The 26,624-nt window shown below is 47.3% G+C and overlaps 1 protein-coding gene across 4 annotated transcripts in view; it reads right to left on the bottom strand.

Annotated features, from left to right (window-relative positions):
* The window catches only part of Plekha7 (pleckstrin homology domain containing A7), a 222,790-nt gene that overhangs the window by 67,738 nt on the left and 128,428 nt on the right, over window positions 1-26,624 (bottom strand). For all 4 annotated transcript variants that reach the window (XM_008853532.3, XM_008853531.3, XM_017803285.2 and 1 more), the window contains 5 exons: window positions 20,799-20,882; window positions 7,082-7,193; window positions 6,058-6,162; window positions 2,413-2,485; window positions 1,029-1,129 (listed from right to left, as the gene is read on the bottom strand). In XM_008853532.3, coding sequence (XP_008851754.1) covers window positions 1,029-1,129; window positions 2,413-2,485; window positions 6,058-6,162; window positions 7,082-7,193; window positions 20,799-20,882 — 475 coding nt within the window. The remainder of the gene's footprint in view (window positions 1-1,028; window positions 1,130-2,412; window positions 2,486-6,057; window positions 6,163-7,081; window positions 7,194-20,798; window positions 20,883-26,624) is intronic.

Genomic DNA, 26,624 nt, shown 5'->3' on the forward strand with positions numbered 1-26,624 from the left:
TTCTGCCCCCCACCCCCGGAAGGAAAGAGAGAAGGAAGAAAGTGATTTTCCAAGCACCACTACCATCAGATTCCAGATCAAGACAGGTGCAGAGGATTGCTTTTCAAAAGCCTCACACAGCCTGAGGACCAATCGCTAATGCTACAGACATGACACACTCTCTTTTCACCCTCCCAGAGGGTGCTGGAGCATCTTGTCTTCTCTTTCCTGTGGTCCTTTAGCCATCTAGAGTGGAAAAGGTGACCTCTGCTCAGTGTCTGCCGTGGGTACTCACTACTCAGTGCTCATCTTATACCCCAACATAAGAGAACCTAGCACCCAGTGGAGGAGACAGCCGCCCCTGCCCACGTGCAAGTGCGTGGCATTGCCTGAGACCCGGAGCAGCCAGGACGAGGCTGAGATCTGTGGACACCAAGGGCTCCTTGCCACAGTGCTCTCTGGGACTTTTGTTCCAACTACCAGTAAAGTGAATCTTCAAGTCTGCTACGTCCCTGGGAGGCCCAAGAAACACCTGCAGTGAAGAAATCTGTGGAGCCACCAGTGAAGAGCTTGGGACTCCCAAGTTTGGTCCTAACCACGCCCTTCCTATAGGCTCCATATGCTATCAGAGGGCATCAAAGGACCGCTGGTCACCAGTGCGGCCCCACTCACTGCAAATGGCATGGCAGCCAGGGAAGGGGAAAAGGGTTCTGCCTGTAATCGTCAGTGACCTAGAAAATAAACCAATGCCATTCTAGTTTTAACAAGACACATGAAGTGAAAGACCTGATCCCCTTGTCACGCAGCACCCAGCCCTCCCTGGGTTCATAACAAGGGTATAAACCTGTCTTGGGGTCCTCAACTGCACTTGGCGGCTGTACCACAACACGATTCCTATTTAAATCATTTACACCTTCTTGACCTGAGCCTGAAACTCGCTAGCTTCCTAACTCCCTTCACCTCTCCACAAAAGGCTTTGTGCTTATGAAGGCATTTCTGAGAGCACAGCTTCTGACAAGGACTGCTGGGCGACTGCCGAAGGGCGATACCTTAAAGGAGTACTTGCGGCTTATGCGATCCTCAGGGGCCACAGGTGAGATCACGTAGCTGGGCAGAGGGATACTCCCGAGGACCGCTTCTTCTCGGCTGTCTTTGAATGGAAAAACACATCAGAACAACTTTCAGGGGAAGGGGGCAGCTATCCTATCTGAGCTACCAGGGTCTCCTCTCGTATCACTCAGGTGTTTACTGGTACCTCTGTGCCAGAAACCACAACAGTGAACCAGACAGAACACTCTGCCCAAGGGCAGAGAGAGGCCCGTGAGCACACTCAGCTCACCCTCTGTGTAAAAGGGCAGCATGCCACACGCTGTGGGGCAGAGACAAGAGTAGCACATAGTCAGGGACGTCAGGAAGGACCGAAGTGCTGCAAGTGTTTTCCGGGACAGGAAGGGTGTTTGGGAGGAGCAAACCTCACAGGCAATGCATGAGGAAAAGTTCCCACCAGCCTGAATGGAATATCTGCCTTCCTCTAGTCCACCTTCCCCCAAACCAGCTCATTCACCACCACCTCCTAATGCCTAGTGACAGAGTTGGCCCTGCTGATCTTCAACTCGGAGACCCTTGCTGTCTCTCCCTAGACACAATACAAAGTCCAGTACCCCTATCTTTGTGACAGCCCTTGTACTGTGGCTCTGACCTTCCTCCTAAATTTTATCTCTTAGGATAATCCCCATCTTAGGCTCACTGGCCCACACAGAGGTGTTTTTCATTCCATTTCCTTCTGTTTCTAGAACTTTACTCAAGTGTGTCATCTCCTTACAATGCTTATCTGCTCCCACACAGACAGAACATTGCCATCCTTAAAAGCCCAATTCAAATCCCATGTCTTCTAAGAAAGCCTTCTAAGATTTCCCAGCATAGAATTCAGTCACTCCCCTGAAGTGCCTGTGACTTCGGGTGTCTTCTAAACCACTGATCAGAGTCAAAACTTGTCTCTCTTCCTCCATATTTTGAGATTCAATACCACCCAGTCCCTAACTTTATGTAGTGCCCCATAAAAGCTCAGATGAGCAATTCCAGTGTCCTGTCTAGTACCACGGGAAAGACACTCAGACGACAAGTCAATTTCCCCGCACCTCCCAGATCTCCAGGGTCTTCCTATGTGGGACAGAAACCTATGTGACTCTGGGTCTTGAGACCCTAAATAATAGGTGAACTGGATTTGATTTACTTGAATTCAGCAACATGAACTACTAGGGCCTGGACTGGTAAAACTCAAGTCACCAGCCATATATACACATTAGTTGCCGCATACCAGGCAACTAATTAGCTCAGGCCTCGATTCCAGCGATGAGACCTGAGAAAGCCACTGTGTGTACTCCCTCACCACCCTCCTAGCAGAGTCCTTAGTGGCCTGAGCCTCAAGCTCACCTTTATAGTAGAACAAGCAGTAATCAGCAAGCACAAACCACCTTCTTTTCCATAGCCTCATTCCAGAACTGTCCTGAAAAACAAACAAAATCAATCAGGGCAGCTCTGATATACCTAATCTCCACCCACGTAAAGCTGACTCTGGAACCAAGGCTACCCACCACCACTCTTTCTTTTTTATTTTTTTAAGATAGGGTCTCATGTAGTCCAGGATGGCTTTAAACTCACTAGGTAGCCAAGGATGACCTTGAACTTCTGGTCCTCCTGCCTCTACCTCTTGAGTGCTGGGATTACAAGCATGTACCACCATGCCTGGTTAATGTGATGCTATGATGAAGCCCAGGACCTCATCAAGCTTGACAAGCACTCTACCAACGGAGATACATCTCTGGCCCCCACAGTCACTCTTTCAATAAATTAATGAGTGTCTTACTAAATAGTTATTTTTTGAATAGGACATTAAATTTAGATTCGGTGATGGTTTATCACAGGAAGTAAGGTGTTTTAGTCTCCTAGAAACAAATTACTGTAGTCCATCTTTTTTTCTAGAAAGGATGATGTGAATTCAAAAATAGAAGTCACCTATTAATAATCAGTTCTTACTAAAAAGGAAGTGCATGTTTTACAATCCAGGCTATAAAATATCTTCATTTATGCTGATCAGGAAAGTGAATTTACATAGTACTGAGTGCAGTTCAAGCTGGCTAGTTAGCTGAAGCAAAGCTCTCACCTAGCTCAGCTCTCTACCATAAAGAACTGATCTCACTGCTTTCTTTCCACTCACTGTTAAGGGGTTTGAACGCTCTTTGTGATCAAATTTCCTCATAACAAGAGTCTAATTTTACTCATCTGAACTGAAAACCTTTATGTTTACTAAGAACATTTCAAATAACTGAAAATTAAAAAAAAAAAAAAAAAAAACTTGACCACAGTAGGAAAATAGCAACGTTATAAGATCAGTTTTCTTCAAAGCCCAGGGAAGCCTCAGGGCTGTGTTGAGATGTTACTATTTCTCTTCCTTATCCAGAAGTTTTGATTGGAAAGATGTGAATTAAAATGAAAGGACAGTTTCTAAACCTAAACGCAATGGGGGTCTCGTTGGCTCCTACTCATTAAAGTGCTGAAACCAAATTTAACCTGATGCCAACATCCAATGGTTAGTTTATCTCCTGCAAATTGACTGATTTCTAAGGCCCCGAGAGCGTCTTAGAGGCCTTTATTACTGGGACGCCTTTACGCACCCTTCAGACATGGTTCAAACACCGTTTCTCCTGGGAAGGCTTTATGGGTTGTGTGACCACAGCTACCTTGACTTAGTCTACAACATCCTAAACCGACCCATCATGGTGCAGTAGGCCAAAGGAGTGGAGGGCAGGAAAAATTATTTACAGTCCCTTCCCTTTCCCGCCATATTTCCTAGGAACTTTATTTAACAGGAGCAAGATGGAGTGGAATATTACTCAGATAAAGAAAGACACATAAGGAAACAGTGGAGACCAGCGCTGTGAAGGGAGAGGTCAGGTGCTAGAGCATAAGAGATAGGGCCAGAGACGTGTGAAGGCCTGCCATGGGACCACTGAAACTCCTTCCATATAGAGGAGCCTCTGGGACTCCCCCCCCCGATGTGGAGGGGCCTCAGGGACTCCCCCCATGTAGAGGAGCCTCTGGGACTCCCCCTACCCATGTGGAGGGGTCTCTGGGACTCCTTCCATTCAGGGAGCAGTTCAAAGCCTAGCTCGATCTTCTCAAGGGCTTTCCTAAAGTAGGCATCATTACTCTTGGGACTTTGAATGGTGGCTTTTGGAGATGCTGGTGGGTGACAGAGTAGGGGTGAGTTACAGTATGATGGAAAAGATGTACCCTTGGGCTGCAGAGATAGCTCAGCAGTTAAGAGCACTGGCTACTCTTGCAGAGGATCTGGGTTTTCGGTTCCTAGCACCTACATGGCAGCTAACAACCATCCTTAACTCCAGTTCCAGGGGCTCTGACACCCTCTTCTGGCCTCCACAGGCAATGTACAACATGGGCACATTTACATACATGCAGGCAATACATTCATACACATAAATTTTTTTAAAAAGATGCACTCTTAGCCGGGTGTGGTGGCGCACCCCTTTAATCCCAGCACTCAGGAGGCAGAGGCAGGCTGATCTCTGTGAGTTCAAGGCCAGCCTGGTCTACATAGTGAGTTTCAGGCCAGCTGGGACTACAGGGAAACCCTGTCTCAAAAAGACCAAAAGAAAAAAGAAAAAAAAAAGATGCACTCTTGGGGCTGGAGAGATGGCTCAGCAGTTAAGAGCACTGACTGCTCTTGCAGAGGACCTGGGTTCGATTCCCAGCACCCACATGGTGGCTATGAACCGTCCTTAACTCCTAACTCCGGGGAATCTGACGACCTCTTCTGATCTCTGCGGCATTGTACAACATGGGTGCACTCACATACATGCAGGCATAAAATAAAAATAATAAAATATATATTTTTGAAAGATGCACTTTCTTTCTCTTGATAATGAGCGCCCAAGGGCAGGAGCCCCATTCCTTATCTCTATACCCACTGTGTGAGCATCTGGAACTTGGCTGGGACACAGGGCAGTAGTAAATGAAGGAATGACAAAGGAAGAAGAGGGAGAAAAGGAAAGGTCTCCAGACCTGGGAGCTCACTCACAGCCTAATTGTGGCTGGACAACCAGAGGTAAATTATGGGGGTGGAGGAAATGACAGATATATAGACTCGGGAGCAAGGGCTCCCGGCCTTGAGAGACGGAGGAGTGGATGATAGTGCCAAGGTTTCTACCCTGCATGCCTGAGAGAGGGGTGATGGCCCCTTATTGTTAAGATCCAAGAAAAGCAGGCTGGGGAGAGGGAAGGGCCTGGGGTGGGGAGATAGTTCGGCTGTTTTGGACTTCAGGTGCTAGGGAGCTAGTTATGTATGCCAGACAAGAGGAGAGGAAAGCATGGCATTTTTTCAGCCAAATGATAATAAAGACACTAGTATGAGGAAGGCAGATGCTGGCAGAGGGTGAACAGCTGATTCAGGATGACTCACCCAACTCACATTGAGGCCTGGGCCCCAATCTGAAACTCTGTCTCTCAACCCTCATTAATTTGCCTCTGGCAGCTAAGAGCACCAGGGGTCAAAGTGGGCAAGTGGGTTTCGGAGGGAAGCTATAACCCTTGAGCAAACAGCTCACTCATAAAAATGAACAAGTCACTCGGCACAGTGGGCACAACCTACCTACCCCAATCAAGTCCAGGAGCAGAGAGCTGCTTCTGTGCCTGGACTGGAGAGACAGTTCAGTGGTTAAATGTGCTAGCTGCCCTTAAGGGGACCCAAGTTTAGTTCTAGCACACACAGTGGGTGGTTCATAACTGCCTATAACATAACTCCAGTGAATCTGATGCCCTCTTCTGGCCTCCACAGGCACCTGTACTTAGGTGCACATACCCCCATACAGACACAGACAGACAGACAGACACATACACACAATTAAAAAAAAATTAGGAAGAAAGGAAGGAAAGAAAGAAGGAAAGGGAGGAAGGGAGAGAGGGAGGTTTGTTTCTGTACCTGTTCCCAGCATCTCAGGGCAGATAAAGAAAAGAAACCAAGAGCCACAGCCCACCTCTCTCCCACCTCGGCCTCCTCACCTGCTTGTGTAGCCAGCCCCTCACCACCACTGGGACACTGAGGTTCCTCCGAATGGCCTGGTCCCTCTTCCCAAAGCTGTGCACCTTACTACTGGACTTGGTGATCTAGGATAAAGCAGACCTGAATTCAAGCAGCAGGAGACTTAAGGAGGCACAGAAAAACACTTGTGTGTTAGGATGGTTGTTGGCTGTCTCTGCCAGGCTATAAGTGGTGGCACCCTTTGATCAGAGTGCCACAAGACAGGGATGAGAACGGTCACGTGCTCCCGGTCCTTGGTCACAGCATTCCAATCAAACACCCAGCCCCAAACCGGGCAAGCCTCCCAGCTGGGTCACAAGAAAAAAAATTAAGAAAAAAATTTAAGCAATTTAACAGCAGCTTCTGGCTCTAATTCGTCCTGTGCTATGCTCCCGGTCCTTGGTCACAGCATTCCAATCAAACACCCAGCCCCAAACTGGGCAAGCCTCCCAGCTGGGTCACAAGAAAAAAAATTAAGAAAAAATTTAAGCAATTTAACAGCAGCTTCTGGCTCTAATTCGTCCTGTGCTTTCTGGAGTCAAGTACTTTCCGGTCACAGACTTGTCAATTTTCTAATACTTGGTCCTCTATCTGGTTTGCCCTTTAGCACACTCCTCCACCAGTGTTGGATCTTTTCCCTGCTAAATCAGTGATTCCACACCTTGAGTACAGAAACTTCTGGGCACGTACCAAGGGCACCCTTCCTCAGGCCCATCTGTGATAGAAACTTGCCAGGATCTAACACATGTGCACATGTGAACAAAGGTGTGGCTTTCTGAGTACACATCAGGACAAGGAATGTGTTCAAGGAACTAGACACTAGTCTTGGTCTGTCAGGACCACCCGATTCCTTGAACAAAGGCTATGATCTTCTTGACCTCTTTCCTGATCTGTCATTCAGGGACAACACTTCTTGGGGGTCCTCCCATGAATTATGCTGACAATCAAATGGGCTTCTGGCTACAAAGGGGCTTGGAAATTAAGAACCAGTGGCCAGGAGCTCACCTTGGGTCCAGGCTTGGCCTCCAGGGTGGATGTGGTCCCGGCCGTGGATGTCTCACTGACCATGCTGGACGGTCTTTGGTCTCTCTCCTGCTTCGACATAGGTGGGTTTGGCCTGCAGGGAAGCACAGGGGAATCCAGTGAGTGTGTACCAAGCTGCAGAGTGGGAAGTGGAGTCTGAGATCTGTTCCAGGTTGGAGCTGGTTGCTTGGCCTTCGAAAAACCCAGATCTGATCTTTTGGAGACTGCCTGACTCCAGACTATAGCCAAAAGGCCATACTGGCCACCTGTCCCTGAGAATGTCCACAACCCAAGAGGATGACAGCTGGGCACACTACCATAGCCAGACACTCCAGAAAAGTATGCACACGGCACTGTCTGACTGTGGTCCTAAGATGCCCACACTCATTCTCCTACTTGGGTGTCCGTGATGACTGCCCCATCAATGGGTGCATCCCACTCTTTCACGGTAGAGTGATCATATCCTTACGCATGCATGCACACACACACACACACACACACACACACACACACATACACACACACACCTCCACTTCCCTGACTCCCAAAAGAAGCTGTTTATAATTAGTAACAAGAAATCACTTGCACACACATCCACACCCCCAGATATATACAGAGAATGCTTACATAAACGCCAATGGGGCTTGCCTCCCAAAATAGACTCAACAAAGAGTCCTATTCTGGGAACACTCCATTTGCCCCAAAATAGAGCCACTGGAGATATTAACCCCTTGTACCATGCCTGGAGAGCGGGAAGTCACAAAGTACACATCAGATCCGAGTGAGAAACCCTAGTGCTTCCCCCATCAGCCACGTGGGGCTTCCCACTGAGAGGCCACAGGAGAGGGACCCTAAAGAGACACTGAAGAGCATCCATCACACTTGCCTTCACAGAGCCCCTGTATGTACCAATCTTTTCCACACAGGAGCAACAATGCCTCCACACAAGTTCAATACCTAGACTCGAACAGCAGGATGCATGATGTCCTGCTGGCTCTATGATCTGCCAGGTTTTCTTGGAGCAGAAACCTCAGGGTTCTGTGGGTGGGTCTTGTCTGCTGCTCCAATGGGCAGCAGGATCCAGGCAAGTGATTAGCAGACAGACTACAGTATACTGAGGCATCCTGCCTCAAGAGTGGAAAAAAATTTGCTTTGGAGGGCTTAGCCAGGACCCTGAAAAGACAAAGCTGAAGGATCCAGGCCAGACACAGCTGAGGGACGAGCACCCAGATATCCTGCATCACTTACTCTTACAGAGGTGTGACAAGAGAAATTCTAGTCTTCACCTGGACACACTGGGATCCTCTAATGCCCTAGTCAGAGTCCCAATACCCTGCCCCAGGAGGGAATTTCTCTGCAGAAGCAGTGTGGCCACCACGTTTCCTGGCAGCACCACTGCAGTAGGCCAGCCCCGTGGGATGCTCGGCAGTGGGAGATGCTCGCTCCACCAGGCAGAAAGCCACTGGCTGCTTATCAGGGGCTCACTAGACTCCCCGCCCCAGCCTCCATCCCAGCCAGAATTTTGTTACTGCTCCCTGCTCAGATGGAGAATGTCACCATGCTCAGTTGCTTTCCATTGGCAGAGGCTGTGGCAGTGAGACCATCTCAGCTCAGGAGTGGAAGAGGCTCTGCAAGAGGCTGCCTTGTCCAACCTCTGCCTCTGAGTAGCACATCCTGGAGCCTGCTCCTGCCCGATTTCAGCTTTCCAGAGAGAGGGACAAGGACGAAGGAATGTGGGGCTGTCTATTACGGTGACTTTACGTCACCTAAAATTCAAGACACAATGGGCCAGTAAGATGACTCAGTAGTAAAGAGCCTACCACCAGGCCTGCTGACCTAAACTCGATCCCCAGGACCTACATGGTGGAAGGAGAGAATCAACTCTCACAGGTGTCCTTTGACAGCCCCTCCAACACACATGAAATCAATTCGAGACATAAGATCCAATATCAGAAAATACCCACCTATGATTTTATTAAATTTAATTGGCTTTCATTTGATACTAACATAGGCATATTATAGGATGTTTAAGAAAATATAAGAAAAAACTGAATGGGGGGGGTCACCCACAGTTCTGCGCCTGCTACCCAAAGCAAAAACATTTACCAACACTTCATTTACTTACTCCTGTCCTTTTGATATGTCTGTTTTGGCTTTTCTGGGTGCAGTTTTTGTTTTTCTATAACTGTGATCATGTTTGTGATCTTATACCTTGTTTTTTTTGTTTGTTTTTGTTTTTTCTGAAAGAAAGGGTCTCACTATGTAGCCCTGGATGGTCTGGAACTTAGTATGTAAACTAGGTTGGCCTTGATGTTTTCAAGCATTTTAACACAACCCCCCCCCATTTTACTCATTTTTTTTTAAAATTTTATGTGTATGAGTGTACTGTCTGCATGTAGGTAAGTGCAGCTGTGTCATGCAATGTCCATGGAAGTCAGAAGAGGGTGTCGGATCCCCTGGAACTGGAATTGTAGAGGGTTGTTAGCTGCCATGTGGATGTTGGAAATTGAACCCAGGTCCTCTGCAAGAACAACCAGTGCTCTTAACCACTGAGCCATCTCTCCAGCTCTACCCCTCTCCTTTGAGACAGGGTCTCCCTGTCACCCCAGCTGCCCTGAAACGTACTACGTAGACCAGGCTGGCCTCAATCTCATTGTGATCTGCCTGCCCCTGCCTCATGAGTCAAAGGTGTGTATCACCACACCCAACTCCCCCATTATTTTTAAATGATCCAAATCATTTGAAATAAATGTATCACATTCTGTTGACAGATCCAAAGACTATCCAGATTTGTGTCTAGAGCCCAGGAAATCAAAAAATGGTGAAAACTCCTGTGATTTCTGCCCTTACAGTCTTGCCATGCTAACTCCACCGCTCCTCATGCTGGCTCTGGGGTGCTGGCTGGCTCTGGGAGCTTGCTGGCTCTCAACCAACAGCATGGAGAGAAACACAACCTCCCCAGAGGTTTGGGTGTGAAAAGAAGATATCCTTTACACCTGGGGCGCCACCTAGGAAAAGATTTTGGGTATAGCCATAACACCGGACATCACAGGGGGTGAGAGGCAGAGAAAGGAAGAAAAACCCCAAATCTGCCCTAGGGAGGGGACTGTGTTATCCCTCCTAACCCAGAACCCCCACAGGCAGGAACAGTTCCCTCCTCAAGCAGTCCCAACCCAGCTCTCTGGCACACCCACCCATCTAAGAAACAAGGCCTGCCTTCAGAGGACACTCTTCTGGGTCTCTTCCCCGAGAACCATGATCCCTTAGGTTCTCCGTGGCTGAGTTTGGCTCTGGAACTAAGCACAAGTCACGCAGAATTACAACTAGTAAACCACTTGGTATCACAAAATAGAGACCTGAGAAAGGAATCAAAACAGTTTTCTCAGTTGGCTGAAAATTTGACTGTCATGGAAGCTTCTTGAGCGGGTTTTTTTTTAAATTGTTTTTAATGAATTTTTTGCATATTTCATACAGAACATCTCAATCAATCTCCTTCATCTTTATACCCCTTTCTCCCATAGGCCCCACACCAAAATTCATACACTCTGTCATTTGCATTAAGATCTACTGTGTCAACTGGGCACGGTGGCGCACGCCTTTAATCCCAGCACTCAGGAGGCAGAGGCAGGGGATCTCTGTGAATTCGAGGCCAGCCTGGTCTACATAGTGAGTTCCAGGACTGCTGGGGCTACAGGGAGACCCTGTCTCAAAAAAAAAGATCTATTGTGTGAAGTCAGTGCCCCAGACATTCCTCAGTGTAAGTTCATCTACTGAGGTCTAGTCAGCTTATCTAGTGTCTCTCACTTTAGGAAGATCAGCTCTTCCTCACCTACCAGAATATTTCTTCAGCTAAGATTGGGGTCTGCTGTCCATCCCCCCAGTTCTATGCTGGGTTTTTTTGTCTGCTTTAGTTTACATGGGACCTGTGTACGCTGACACCATTGCTGTGAGCAGGGTCCCAGATCCTGTAGGACTCTGTTTCCGTATGGTCCTGCACCTTCTCCCTGGCTCTTACAATCTTTCCACCCCCTCTTTCCCCATGGTTCCTGAGCCCTGGGTGGGTGAAGTTTAATACAGCAGTCCTGTCCAAGGACCAGCATTCTGCAGACTCTTAATCACTGTGCTCTGGCCATTTGTCACCATGTGTTCCTGGTCCTCTGTTGCGTGAGGCAGCTTCATTGATGAGAATTGAGAGATTCATAAGTGACCTCTTGACCCCTGTTTTACCCCATTGGTTTGAGCACAAGCATGGTGCATGTGTGAAGCCTCCTGAGCAGATCAAAGTGAAACATCCCTCAGCAGGATGCAGAGCTCTGGCCCATCTGCTCCAGCCAGCTTCATCTGACAGGCTCTCCACTCAGGTCTAGCTGGGTGGACACACTGACTTGTCCTCAAGTCCTATAGGTCTCACCTAAGAAACATCCCCAGGAGGTCGCCCACCAGCATGCTCTCAGGCACACTGTGTCCTATGGAGACTACAAAACCTACATGCACAGATTTCTGGTGTCCTTAAATGAAATCTGTTCACTCAGAAGCTGCTTGCCTGGTTTTGTGCTGCCTGGATTCCCAGTACAGTGGGATGGCTGAGACAAAGACCGCCCTTTCCTTCGCCTAAACTACATAAATGCCGATTATGTTGCTGGAAGTGTGGGCTGAAGTTCAAAACAGTGAGCTTTAGGCTCACTTGCCTCCTGTTGGAAACCAATAAAAGAAGTGAGGACTAGAAGAAACCAGCAGGGAGAAGCACCATTGGAAATGGCTGGGTTCTCAGTCGAACTCTGTCAAACACGTGCCAGGAAAGCTTAGGATGGAAGCGGTCTTCTCTGTGTCTCCATTTCCACATCTGTAAGAGGAGTACTCGCCTGCTTCCTGCATATCCTGAACAATGTGCACATAGCACGCTAGGTAGAGCCAGAGAGGTCAGGAATATGGAAGCCATTTGCTCTGATGGGGTGAACATGGGCAGGTCTGTGTAAAGGATTTAGCTGGCTTTCAATGATAAGAACAGAAACAGAAGCGCTAACATAAGCTCACAGCAGGTCCTTTCCCTACCTGCAAGTCACAGGAGGCAGTCACCAAGCCCGAGGGGACCAGAGCACAAGGTACAGCAAGCAGGGGGCCTGGGCTGGACTTAGTGGATACCTACTAAATGCTACATACTTTCCCTGCTTTGTAGATGAGGAAACTGAGCCCCAGGCAGATTAATGACTTGCCTAAGACAGCAGCTATCTCTAAAACCTAGGCTTACTCAAGAGATGAGGCAGGTGAACTGAAATTCAAGGCTGCTGGGGCTATAGGGTGAGTTCATGGTCAGTCTGGGCAACTTAGTGAGACCCTATCACAAAATAAAAAGTTAAAAGAGAGCCAGGATGCAGCTCAGTGATACTTTCTTATTATGCATGAAACCCGGGTTCAATCCCTAGCACCGCAAAAATTAAAATAAAAACTGGGCTCTGCCACAGAGATCAGCCTGTGACAAGTCCTAAGGTCTGTGGATGCAGACCTTGGCTCTTCTCAGCCTCAAAGCAAACCCCCAAACCAGGGATGGCCAAAAGAGCGAGAATGCAGGTGCCCAGACTCCAGCCAAGCTCTGCAGGCTCCTGACTCCCCCACAGGTCCTGTCAGTTCTTTGGCCCTTGGTTTCCATTTTACAAAATGGGATGAAAACTACCTCTTACCTCACAAGGTGGTTGGGGTTAAAATGACACTTTGAAAACCAGGAAGTTCTGCATGAAAAGCATTATTTGTGACTGTCACCAATGGAGACCCCAGAACTTAAATCCCACTTACTTCCAAGTCACAGCTCTCCAGAAAGCTCAAGATATCAAACAATTAGCTCATACCACAATCACTTCTAAGCAACGCATTACCTGTGACTTGCTCCCCTTCTAGTAATCAAGGGAGGTCAGAGAGTTCTGGGGAAACACAAGTATTACTAAAAAGACATCATTAGGAATGGGAATGTGGCTCAGTGGGAGTGCTTGCTTACCATGCCCAAGGCCCTGGATTTGATCCCCAGCACTGGAGAAAAAGACCTCATTCAATGATGCCTACATCTCATGAATTCCTAGACAAACAAGCCCCCAACTTCATCCTCCATCCTCAAGGATTCTACAAACAAGAAAGCTCGGCTGAGTGACAAGGGCTTTGAGAAGCGGGTACAGACATCAGCACATGCTGAAAGAGCTTTCCCCATCTACTAAGGGCTTGATGAAAGCATTACACACAAAAAATGTGTGTGTGTGTGTGTGTGTGTGTCTGTGTGTATGTGTGTCTGTGTGAGAGGGAGAGAGAGAGACAGAGAGAGAATATTGTCCCAAACAGATAGAGACACCTCCACACCCCTCTTCCTAGAGAAAGAGACACAGACAGACCGCCAACGCTTACTGTCAACTCCCAACACCCTGGGGGAGGCTGTCTAACACGGGTTTCATTCAGCAACTGCAGTCTCATTATTCAACCACAGCTCACTATGTGCCTTCCCTACCCCCCAACTCCTTAAACATAGGCTGAAAACAGCCCAAACAGCAGCCCCTCACCTGGCATAAAGACAACCCAGTTATATGCACCCCACACCCATCAGAGCACTGCCCTGAACTTGGCATCCAAGTACTGAATTTTTACCGCCTTGGACTAGTCTCTTCCCTACTCCAGGTTCCATGACCATCTGTGCAGAAGAGTCAGTCCTGGACTTCTATCTGAGAAGCTCCCATTCTAATCTTTGCTTCTGGCAAGCCCCCTCCCAGGTCCTTCTGGTCTACCAAGCAGCCACTGTTCTCATCAGACAATGGCAATTTTTAAACGGCAGTCAGAGCCATTCCTAGATGAGGGGGAGGCAAAAGCAAAGGACGAGAGGACAAGTCACAGAAAGAAACAAAATCCCTGTTTGCAAGCAACAGCTTCCCTTCTACCCACAGCAAAGCTGCCACGAATGCATTTTCACCCAGCAGAGAGGAGCAGAAGACACGGGTGTCATGTGGCAACGACTGCGTCCCCAATGCCAATGCCCTTTGACGCATCCACACCAAAAGCAGACACTAGTATCTGAACGGACTAAGGACCCCATCGCCATGGCTTCCCTTACCTGTGACTGTCACAAAGGCTGTCTGAAAATCCAGGGAAGAAAACCAGTCAAGTTTCTGCATCTGCTTGCCAGGTGTTTGCATTTCTCCCCATCTTTTCTGCTGCCATGGCAACCAAATGCAACAGGCAAAGCTAGTCCAAGACTGTCAGCATCTAGAGACAAGGTGCTGGCTCTATTGGTCACTGACAGCAACACATCAGCATCTTGGCCCAGAACCCAGCAGATGAACACAGGGTGGCCTCCCTGAGAAGCTTAAGGGTACACCCCCTCTCCCTATACGTACTTGCTCTTGATCTCTAGCTGCCAGCTTTTTAACCAGGAGATAGCCATTACCTAGCAACAGGAGATGTCCAACTTCTAGGCCCAGAATCTGCACCAGCATAAGTAGAGTTCTGCCCTGAAACCTATAAAATGAGGGCTCTTTAGCTAAGAGGCCAAAGATCAGTAAGAGAACTTGAGCAGGATCAGATCTTTTTAGAGCTATCCTCCAAACACCACTCAGAACATTCCAGGCAATTTCAATGAGTGTTTTCTTTCCAAATAATCTAATGAGAAAATGGAAGGAAAAGCTCAACTCACTGGGACACAGGCAAGAGCAGGCCAGGGAAGGGTCCCGTCCCGGTTAGGATCCTCCAAGGCAGTGTGCATGCCTCGCAGCTAGCCGCTCAGCCAACAGCAGGCTTCTGCACTTCCCAGCAAGTGCACCCTCTCTCAACCCCAGGCTCCACCTCCACACAAAATGCTTTGCAGAGTCTGGGGATCATGTACATGGCCCTGTCAGTCAGCTGCCGTCACTGCTCAGGAATGCTTCTCTCTTCCCCAGAGCTGTAGAGGCATTCCTCAACGCCTTCCTGGGCAGCCCAACAAGAAGAAGAAGAACACACGCCTGTGCCTGAGAATCCAACGTGGAAACTGTACTCACGAGCCTTCCAAACCAAGGATGATTCCTTTAGGAAGCCCCCTGTACGGGGACCCTTTAGCCATCATGATGGTCAGCTTCAACCTGACACAACCTAGAATCACCTGGGAAGAGAGTGCCAATGAGGGACTTTCCAATGGGCTGGCCTGCGGGCATGTCTGTGGGAGACCCAGTCCACTGTGGGCAGCACCATCCTGCAGGCAGGAGGTCCTGAACTATTCAAAGAATGAAGAAATCAAACTGAGCACAAGCAAGCCAGCCAACAGACACACGTTTGTTTCTCTCTGCTCCTGTCTGTGGATACAATGCAATTAGCTGCTTGAAGGTTCTGCCTTGACTTCCCCATAATGATGGACTGTAACCTGGTATTGAAAGATGAATGAAACCCTTTTCTCCCCCAAGTTGCTTTGTGTCAGAGTATTTTATCACAGCAACAAAAACGAATCCAGAACAACTACAAAGGGCCCAACATTCACTGGCAATTCAAGAAAGTCAGTGAGCATCAGGACAGGGACTTCAGAAGAGAAAAAGAGTGATCAGTCATCATGATGGAGGCCCACAACACAAGGGCTGAGATCTCCTACAGGAGACAGTGGAGGAAGCTTGGAGAAGATACTACAGATGAAATCTCATTACCACCAACACAACTACCATTACAATCTCTATGCGGCAGGAGCCTACTCGCTGGCACATTATGTAATATAGACAGCAAATATGACTGTCCCCTGAATGTCACTAAGATGAGAGTCAGCATGACTGTGTTTACCAGCACGTCTGGGGCCAGACTTTCGGGATTCAAACCCCAACTCTGCCATTTACCAGCTGTGTGTGTACAGGCAACAGGACTACAGAGTGGGGCCCACACCCCCGAGAACCAGGCAGTGTGACAGAAAGGTGAACTGAGCGAACGAGCACTCTGGTCCCCTGCAAGCTCCGCTGTTCACAGCAGGCTCAGAAGTCCCACCACTTCAGCTGGGGGCTGTGAAGGGGGTTATTAGTGCTGCCGACAAATATGCCCGCTTCTCCTCCTGGGGACAGAGTAAATAAGCAGGTCCCTGCTTGCCTTGAAGTTAGAAGTGGGCCTGGACTTTGCTTTATCCCGTGAAATGTGAGTGGAAAAGCCAAGGCAGAGTTCACCGATTCCCTTTCTCTTGCTTTTGGCAACTGAAAACACAGGAACGCGGTTTCTCTCGGTACGGACAGCAGAGCAGAGGCCCTCAGGTGACCCGTGATGCACACGGGGCCAAAGTGAGAAATAGATTTTTCTTGTTTAAATCCTGAAGACTTTGTATGTTGTTGTGACCAGAGCAGACCCCAGTCTGTCCTGCCTGATGCTGTGTTACTGATACAGAAACCAAACACTCTAAGCTTTTACATTATTTCTTTTTACGCCTCTAATCTATAACATGGAAATCAGCAAGCACAGTATTCCAAGCAGCTCAGCGAGCTCTTCCTGGTAATAGTGAGGGAGAGGTGTCTGCTTATACCATAAAGTCCTAAAAGAAGTCACCATGGAGATGAGGAAGTAAAAAAAAATATTTTTTTCTATACACACATACACATACACACACAAATCTACTGGATTAAAATCTACCTAACATTGTCATCATTGGCCAGAGAGCGATGGGTACCTGAAAGGCACTTAGAGACGTGCAGAAGAATCTGGGAGTAATTTAGGGGGGTGAGCACTTCTGCTCCAGAATCACCTGAAAGTATTTGTTAAGAAAATGGCTCCAGAGTCTGGCCTGAGACGCGCGTCTTTAACACTGAGCAGGTAGCCCTGGGTCAGACCTGCTCCTTTAGAATCACTGCTCTAGAGGGTCAGCTTACAAAGCTGGAGAGGAGTTGATGTGGTTATTACTCTCCAGGGTCTGGTCTTATTCATGTGCGAAGCCCCTAAGGGTCATCACATCTGTTTACCTTACCACCTGACACAGCAAAAGAAGCTCCTTCAAGAGACACGATGGGAATCTCATCCACCTACATGCTACGGTGCAGTCAAGCCATATGCTCCAGAGCTTCCCTAGGAGGTGAATCTAGGTGTGTTTTAGGAAGAAACAATTTAGATGATTGTCTGCAGCCTTGCCAGCAACCGTAGCTTCCGGTTCCACCTCACAAACCTCCACAACAGGTCCCTCTTGTTGAACTCTGACCCAGCCAAGGCTAGTCACTGTGCCATAAGATGATAATGACCACAACTCGAGAGCAACATACACTCACCTTCCTGTATCTGGACTCTTTCTTGAGCATAGGAACAGACTCTTCAAGAAAGGATGCCCTTGCTCACAACCTCAGGACTGTCAGTCACCAAGCCCTGTCAATTCCACCTCCCAAGGGTCTTCGAGATCCACCCAGGGCTCATATATCTCTCCAGCTCAACTGGTACAGATCGGAGTGCTTCCAGTTTGGGAATATTTGTGTAGCTTTTACCAGTTGAACATAACTTATCCAAACACTGAAACTCTGAGAAACTTTTTTTTTTTTTTTTTTTTTTTTTGGGTCAGGGTCTCCCTGTAGCCCCAGCTGTCCTGGAACTCACTATGTAGAGGGGGCTGGCTTTGAACTAACAGAGATCGGCTGCTTCTGCCTCCCGAGTGCTGGGATTAAAGGCGTGTGCCACCACACCTGGCGAGAAACTTTTTTGAGGGTCAACAGTGCTTGAAATAATTTAGATTTTGGAATATTTCATATTAGAGATGTTCAACCTATAGCACTGAAGTCCTATACCCAAAGCCACAGTCTGGCTATCATGTCCCAGGGACCATCTGCACCAAGTAGCTTAGCAAGGGCGGAGGGATCTGAATGAAGAAAACACACCATTCAAAGGCAGCACAGACCCTGGAGCCTCATCACCTGTGGAGGCATCTTGGAGCTCCATTTCTAGCCTTGCAACTCTGGCCAATCAACTTTACTACTGAGTCTCAGTGACCTTCACCTCTGAACTGCTGTCACTCTGTCTCTTGGGATTATTGTGTTAATTAATTAAATGAGGTGTGCATGAAAACCCTCCAGCAGAGGGAGGATGCAAGGAATATCAACACTGTCACAATTACAGATCTCTAAGTTCTGTACAAAAATGATTCTAAACTGAAAATACCATAGACACGAATGGTATATTTTGCTTCAAAATAATCCAAGAAACCAAGGGAAAAGGATAAATAAAATGAAGTGATAAGTACATTATATTTCTTCTTTGATATGTTTACATTTTTCAGTAATACAAAGTTCATGGGCTGGAGAGATGGCTCAGTGGTTAAGAACATTGGTTGTTCTGGCAGAAGACCTGGGTTTGAATCCCAGCACCCATATGGCAGCTAACAACTGTCCGTAACTCCAGTTCCAGGGGATCCAACAGCCTCTTCTGTCCTCTGCTGCACTGTATGACATGGGTGCACTTACCTACATACAGGCAATACACACATACACATAAAATAAAAAGAAATAAAATAAAATAAAATACAAAGTTCAAAAGCTTAGTACTGTAGGAGGGAACTGCTATAAAATAATGAATACTGGGGTTGGCGAGACAGCTCAGTGGTAAAGAGCACTGGCTGCTCTTGCAGAAGACTAGGGTTCGATTCCCAGCTAATGCCATTCGTAACTCAAGCTCTAGGATATCTGATGCCCTCTTTTGACATGGGTGCACTGACATGCAGGGAATATACTCATACACATAAAATAACAATAATTTTTTTTTTTGTCTTTTTGATACAGGGTCTCCCTGTAGCCCCAGCTGTCCTGGAACTCACTATGTAGACCAGGCTGGCCTTGAACTCACAGAGATCCACCTACCTCTGCCTCCCAAGTGCTGGGACTACAGGCGTGTGCCACCACGCCCGGCTCAACAATAAATATTTTTTAAAATATGAGTACTGATGGGTGTGGTGGCACAACTTTTGATCCCAGCACTTGGGAGGCAGAGGCAGGCAGATCTCTGGATCTCAGTGAGATCAAGGCCAGCCTGGTCTACATAGTGAGTTCCAGGCCAGCTGGGGCTATGGGAGACCCTGTCAAAAAAAAAAAATTAAATAAATAAATAAATAAATAAAAACCCACACTGAAAATATGAATGCTGGTAATTTTTCTTGTAGGACTATATTCCATCTAAGTGACTAAGGGGAAGAAAAATGGATAGAGAAAACTTAAAGCTAATATCCCTCTACTTGAGTAGCGAGAAGACAGAAGCGCAGAAGGGACAGAGCCTTTGTGCACACTTCTTGCCTTTGCTTTTGAGGAAAGCATGCCCTGCTCTGGCTGCAAGCTCACACTTACGTAGATGCGCTCCAAGAGGCACAACCAGCCGCTGAGCTCCAAGAGCCCCAGCTGAGGCAGAGCAGGGAGCTCCTGTACTACTCGATGCTGCCAGAGGCTCCACATAAGTACAGTTGTGGCAGAAGCACAGGATGGAGAATGAGGTCAAAATCAGCATATGAAAAAGAGACTGGAAACCCCTCCCCACCAAGGCGGCTGTGTTACAGAGCAGGCAAAGAAAAAGTGTGACTGTTCACATGACCCCAAAGCACAAGATACTAGGAGATACAAGTCCCAGTCCTTTGTATAGCGTTGGCCATTGAGCCTTTGACCTTTCTCCAGCTCTAGCCTACTTCCACTCTAGGAAGAGCTTTCTCCCTTAATAAACTTTCTCTTCTGATACTATTCACTGTATCTGTCCAAATCCTTGTTCAGGGACAGGAGAACCCAGAAATTTCACCAGGTGCTTATCAGACCCCAATCCCTGCCTTTAACACTACACTAGATGAGCAGTCCAGTCAGAACACAGCTAGTGTGCAAGGTTATGCTTCAGGAGAAGGGGATTGTTTTTTTGTTTATTTGTTTTTGAGAAGGGGACTCCCTGTAACCCCAGCTGGCCTGGAACTATGTAGACCAGACTGGCCTCTACAGCACAGAGATCCACCTGCCTCTCTTTCCCCATCGTTGGGATTAAAGGCACGCACCATGACGCCCATTGAGAAAGGGAATTTTAAGACACTGTCATTGCGTGAACCACAGCACATCCTGGTATCCCTCCCCTCCCACATCCTCTCACCAGAAGTGTGAACACTGAAAAATAAAACTCTTTTCACATTGTACTTTGAATCAACTGACCCCCTCCAAGCCCCTCCACCTGACCAAAAAAACCCTACCAAACGATCTAGCAAACTTTGCTTTGAGCACACACCTTCAAGCTCCTAAGCTGCCTGGATAAGGAGTATATATAAAAGTATTTATTTGGGGGCCAGTGAGATGGCTCAGCAGGCTAAGGCACTTGCTACCAAGCCTGACGACCTGAGATTGATCCCCAGGACCCATATGGTGGAAGGAAAGAACCAACTCCTGCAAGTTGTGCTCTGACCTCCACACATGTGCCATGGCATGTGTACACACATATACACATATATGCACACACATATACACATATATGCACACACACATACACGTATATGCACACACATACACGTATATGCACACACATATACACGTATATGCACACACATATACACATATATGCACACACACATACACATATATGCACACACACATACACATATATGCACACACACATACACGTATATGCACACACATATACACGTATATGCACACACATATACACATATATGCACACACATATACACATATATGCGTACACAATAAATAAAATAAATAAGTGTAATAAAAGAATTAAAAAAAATACTTACTCTTCTTGAAGAATGAATTCACTATTTTCTGGAGAAAACTGCCCAGTCACAGGATGCCTGAACGTTGTATTCTGCTGGTTGTGGCTAGAGAGACAGATGAGAAATCACATGAATGGAGGAAGAGCGACACCAAGAGGTCAGTACATCTGGGGACCCTGGTCACCAAAGGTTGCTCACAGGAGAAGCACAGGCCTCTCCTCTGAGACGCACTAGTGTATCAGAACCCAGTCAGATTAGAAAACCACGATCTTCCAGTGTGGGTGCCAATGCCACTTGAACTTCAGGAAGAAAATTTAATTCTAAGGAAGTTTTGGCTTCAAGAAACACTGTTTTTGTTGTTTGGTTGGCTGGTGCAGCCTGTTTAGTTTGGTTTTTTGAAACAGGGTCTAGCTACATAGCTCTGGCTGGCCTGGAACTTACTATAGAGACCAGGATGGACTCAAAACTTTCAACAATCCTCCTGCTTCCAACTTCACAAGTACTGGGAATTACAGTCCTATGTTACGATGCCCAGGATAATGTGTTAAAGAGACATTTCACCAAGTCCTTACTCCAAGGCACTGAGAAACTAAACAAAAAACTTCAAGACAGCATGAGCAGAGATAGGAATGAAGGAACGCAAGTGACAGCCTCAACAGTTTCCCCAAACTGGAAGCCAAAGAAAGAATTCCAAGAATGAACCATCGACCCAGCAAATTCTATCTTCTTAAAATTCTTCTCGCAACTACCAAATGCCTTGAGTTCAGTGAAGGGATAATAAAGGCATGGGCAAGTTTCTGCAACACGACCTGTAGGATTTCAACACGAGGCGCTATGTCGCCATTCTAAAGTCAGGAGAGCTGCCTCGGTGCCAAGCTGACAGACACAGCCCAGCATGTGGGTGTTCTGTGTGGCCACAAAGACTGCCTGCTTCTTTCAGAAGACAGAGGAGCCGGCTCAGCAGGCTGCTGGTTTGCCGCACAAATAAACTAATCTCCTTTCTCAAAAAAGAATATGATGCATTGAAAAGGAATTTTCCAAGCACAGAATCATAGTCACTTTCAAACTTTTAAAAAATTTGGAAAGAAAAAAAAAAAGGTCACCAATGGTATCACTGTAAGTATTATAAGTAGACATATCTGGAAATCTCCTCCAAGAAGGCTGGCTTGGGTTCCTTCTCTCTCTCCTCCCTCCCTCCCTCCTTCCCTCCCTCCTTCCCTTTCTTCCTTCCCTCCTTCCTTCCTTTCTGCCCTCTGATTTTTATTTCTTAAATTGTTATTACTTTTCTATGTTTTTAATCTGTATGTGGGGAGGTGCAGGTACCAATGGTGCCTGTGTGGAGGTCTGAGAGCAACTTGTGGGAGGGAGTCAGTTCTCCACTTCCACCATATGGGTCCTGGAGATTGAACTCAAGTCATCAAGCTCGGTGACACGCGCCCTTACCCACTGACTTCAAATTGGCAGTAATTTTTATAAAAATACTTTGCTTTTTCACTTTTTAATATTTTGGTATTAACTTTCTTTTTAATTTTCAAGTTAATATACATAATAAGTTCCATTATGGAACTTTTAAAAAGATTTTATTTTTATTTATTCAGTGTGTGTTTGCCTACATGCGTCACATGCATGCCTGGTGCCCACAGAGGCAAGAAAAGGGTGTCAAGGGCTGGAGAGACGGCTCAGTGGTTAAAAGCACTGACTGCTCTTGCAAAGGACCCAGGTTCGATTCCCACCACCCACATGGTGGCTATGAACCATCCTTAACTCCAGTTCCAGGGGAATCCGAAGCCCTCTTCTGACCTCCGCGGCACTGCATGACACAGGTGCACTCACATACATGCAGGCAATACACGCATACACATAAAATTTAAAAAGTTATTTGAAAAAGAAGAGGGTGTCAGAGCCTCTGGAACTGGAGTTACAGATAGCTGTTAGCAGCCATATGGGTGTTAGGAAACGAACCTGGATCCTCTGCAAGAACAACCAGTGACTGCTGAGCCATCTCCAGCCCCCCGCTATGGCATTTTTATACTTCTTATTCTTATTCATGTAGAAAACACTCTATTTTGTTCAAATTTCTGAGTTTGAATCATTAAATGATAATAGTCTTACCATGTAGACATAGGTTTTTTCATGTAGCTTCAAAAAGTGTCACTGACACCTGTGTGCCAGGCACTGTGAGTGCTGGGCATACTGGGAACAAAAGCATCCCCACTCCGTGGCTCTTACATTTTAGACTTATGTACTAACAACAGTATTTTAGGTTCTCCCCTCCCCCATTATACTCAATACATATTTGAGCATAATTATTTTCTGCAATTCAAATTATTTCCTTTTATTAAAGTCCCACAGGTGAAGTTACTGAATTAAAGGTCTTTTTTTCTTTTTTTCTTTTTTCTTTTTTTTAGTTTTAACACAGTGAAAAGGCCCTTGCTGTCACAGTCAAGAGATCATCTCATCTGATATTAAGCTACTAGCTTCATCTCCAAATTGAGCACTGAGCCTCTCTGGAGATGAGTGTATCTAAATAACCTTGGCACAAAGGTTAGACAAGAAAGTCTCTGAAACTCTACCAAGTTTTCCTTATTCTGCCCTGGAGCCTGGGGTAAACTGAGTGTCAATGGCTAGCAGAGCCTGGGCCGTAATAAGCCATCAGGCCAGGATGCTGGCTCCTTGGTCCCCGCACAGGGCACTACCCCTGCCACGCCCTCACCCATCCCAACCACAGCTGGCCTCTCAATTCCTGCTTCTTGCTCTCAAGCCAGCCCATGGAATCCTATGACCTCATCTGGCAGGCAGGTGCCTAGGCTTCCCAAAACAGTTCCACTGAGAGCCAGCCAGATAAGGCAGGGAACAGCCCCCCCCAACACACACACACACACACACACACACACAACACCTGTTTCAGAAAGCCTTGCATCACATTCAGGACCTGAGCCTTATTTGCCTTTGCACCTAGTGTCTTTACAGTCATCACTGGGAAACGAGCATGCAAACTCTGTCAGCCTCATTTTCACATGGGGGTGCGGGGGGTGGGGGTGGGTAGAAGCCCTACACAGAAGAGAATAACAATAAAGCAGGAACACCAATTGCCTCTGGACCCTCAGAAGCACCTTACAGTTGACAGAACACTTTCTTACACATCTCAGCTATCAGCGGGTCAGCCCCACATTTTGTGTTAGGACCTCAGAAGCTGAGTGGTATGCACAGGATAACTTCATAGGACATGAATCTAGCTTCTCTGTTTGTTAACCCAATGCTTTCTAAATGACCACCTGCTATCCCCCTTCCCTCAGGAATTATGAGGCTGGCAGCTTCCAGCTACGGTCAGAAAGCCCTGAGCACAAGCCACCAGAAAGAGCAGCACTTACACAGCTCCCTCTCCTAATCTCCCTTGTGCCTAGGGCCAAATTTCTGAATGATGACACTTATGTGGTAATCTGTAGCTCTGAAGCAGCCTCCAGTCCCAACACAAGATCAGCTGATGGACTTCTGAGAGAAAGGGACACAAAGCTAATCTTCTACGGATCTGAATCTTCTATGAATAGATTCAGCAGCAAGCGACCATCTTTTCACACACATGCACGCACGCACGCAGCACACCCGCAGACACGGGTCGACCCTAGCTCACATTAGTATAAATATGCCCAGAGTCCTGGGTGCATGAATCCGGAGCTACAAGGTATCAGCACTGAATTCAATTTAGCATTCTAACCTCAGAAAAGGTGATTTTTATTTTAAGATTTAGTCTGTATATGTGTATATGACTGGGTATAGGTTGTGCATGTGAGTGCAGGTGCCCATGAAACCCAGAGAACATCCGATCCCCTGGAGTTAGAGTTACCAGCAATTGGGAGCCTTCCAACATGGGTGCTGAGACCTGAACTTGCCCTCTGGAAGAGCAGTAAGTGCTCTAAACCACTGAGCCGTCTCTCCAGCCCCTGAATACTCTTTAAAGTTAACAAAAATCTAGCTGTTGTCTAATCATACCTAGAGGCAGCTCTCCAAATTAGGACTCTCAGAAAGCCCTGAGCACAAGGCACCAGAAGAGCAGCACTTACCACAGCTCCCTCTCCTAATCTCCCTTGTGCCCAGAGCAGGCCAAGTTCTGAATGAAGACACCTGTGTGACAATCAGTAGCCCCCAAGCAGCCTCTGGTCCTTCCTGCTTCCATCCCTTGCATGCACATTGCCCTCTGTGTCAAGCACCGTCTGCCGCAGCATCATCCCCACCATCTCCTGGGCTACAGGCTCACACATACCATCCTATCAGACCCTCCCAGGTACCCATGGAAGTTGGCAGAACAGACAATTTTATTTCTATTATACGAATAAGGTAAATGAGACCATGGGATATCAATGGATTAAACACAGCAAACAAAAAAACACCTTATCCATTGATAGAGAAGATGAACCACAGGGATGTCTCACGAAAAGTGAAGTCTTGAAATGTGGTCACTTTTGAATGCACCCAGCTTGCTAGGCGCAGAACTTTTGGCTTAGCACTCTTTGAACTAAAGGACATGAGTAAGGCCCCTGAGCTACACCAATCAATCTCAAATACTGGTAGAGCAGGCCACATATTGTCACGAGGCCACAAGGGAGGAAAGCGAGGCCCACAAGGGGTAGACAACATGCCCCACACAGTCAACCTCCGGGCTCTTTACACAACACCCACTTCCAACCTCTTTCCATTCTTCCAAGCCTACCCTCCTTCCTGCTGAAACTACTTGGAGAGTACAAGTCCTCAGGCTCCACCTGCCGCCTGTGACCCTTCAGCCTGAAAGCCCCCGGTCTGTCCCACTTTCTGATTCTGAAACCCACAAACGGTCTCATGCATGTCCCATCGCCCTGTCTCAAGATGCATTTTGCAGGCCTGTACAGACACATCCCTTGAAATACCTGTTCTGAAACCTGACTTCCCACCTTGCTCCTTGGTACCACAGACATGGCCCAGCCTGTTTCAAGGGACCAGAAACTCTTTCTCCTCCACATGGGAGTTTATTTCTCTTCAGGCTACTGAGAAAGCAATTTGCCAAATGATTCAAAACACAACCAAGCCTTCATTTTCAAATCCCGCTTTCTCCTCCAGAACCAGCCTCCCAGAGAGGCCTGGCAGCCAACCTGGAGAGAATCAGGAAGGTGACACGGAAGGGTTTGTGGGAGTGCGGGCTATGGGTAGCCACCCAGGTAAATAAGCATGCCTTCACAAGGCCTGGGCTGGGAAGGACATGTTTGGCACTGCAGGGGTTGGCAGCAAGCACAAGAGAATTAATACAGAATAAAGTGGACCATAGAGCGCCAGAGCCTAAACTGAGCTCAACAGAAGAGCTCACCAACATCCAGAGACGGTCAAAAAGCCTTACAGTTCCTTGAAACGCCTTTTCCATGTGAACATTCAGCTCATATAGGACATGAACAGTGGCTCTGGCTGGTTAAACACAAAGGTTCCGATTATTTTTCTGGCAATTAGTTACCATTTCTTTTATTTATAGTTTATTACTGTTGGTATTTTTCATGCAAAAAGTTCTAGAGCTATGTGAAGGATGCTTAACAGAGGCAGCCAGAGCATGCTGGTGAGTGTGACTTTCTGACAGTGTGGCACTGGTATGCAGAGTGTAACAGATGTGCTCTTATCGGCCCTGGCTATAAAAAGAAAGGGCTTAAAATGTGAGTGAAGTATCCGGCCTGAGTCAGAGAGGGCCTCCATCAAGGTGTGTGCGGCACAGTTTGCTCCCTGGATCCGGGCTTCCTGCCCCCACCCCCAGCCCCAGTCCCCGTGTGGCTCCCAGAACAGTGCAGAAAGGTCACCTGCAGACTGACGCCACCTTCAGCACCACCTGCAGGC

Source organism: Nannospalax galili, unplaced genomic scaffold, assembly GCF_000622305.1.
Source record: "Nannospalax galili isolate Female #2095 unplaced genomic scaffold, S.galili_v1.0 scaffold44, whole genome shotgun sequence".
Classification (NCBI taxonomy): domain Eukaryota; kingdom Metazoa; phylum Chordata; class Mammalia; order Rodentia; family Spalacidae; genus Nannospalax; species Nannospalax galili.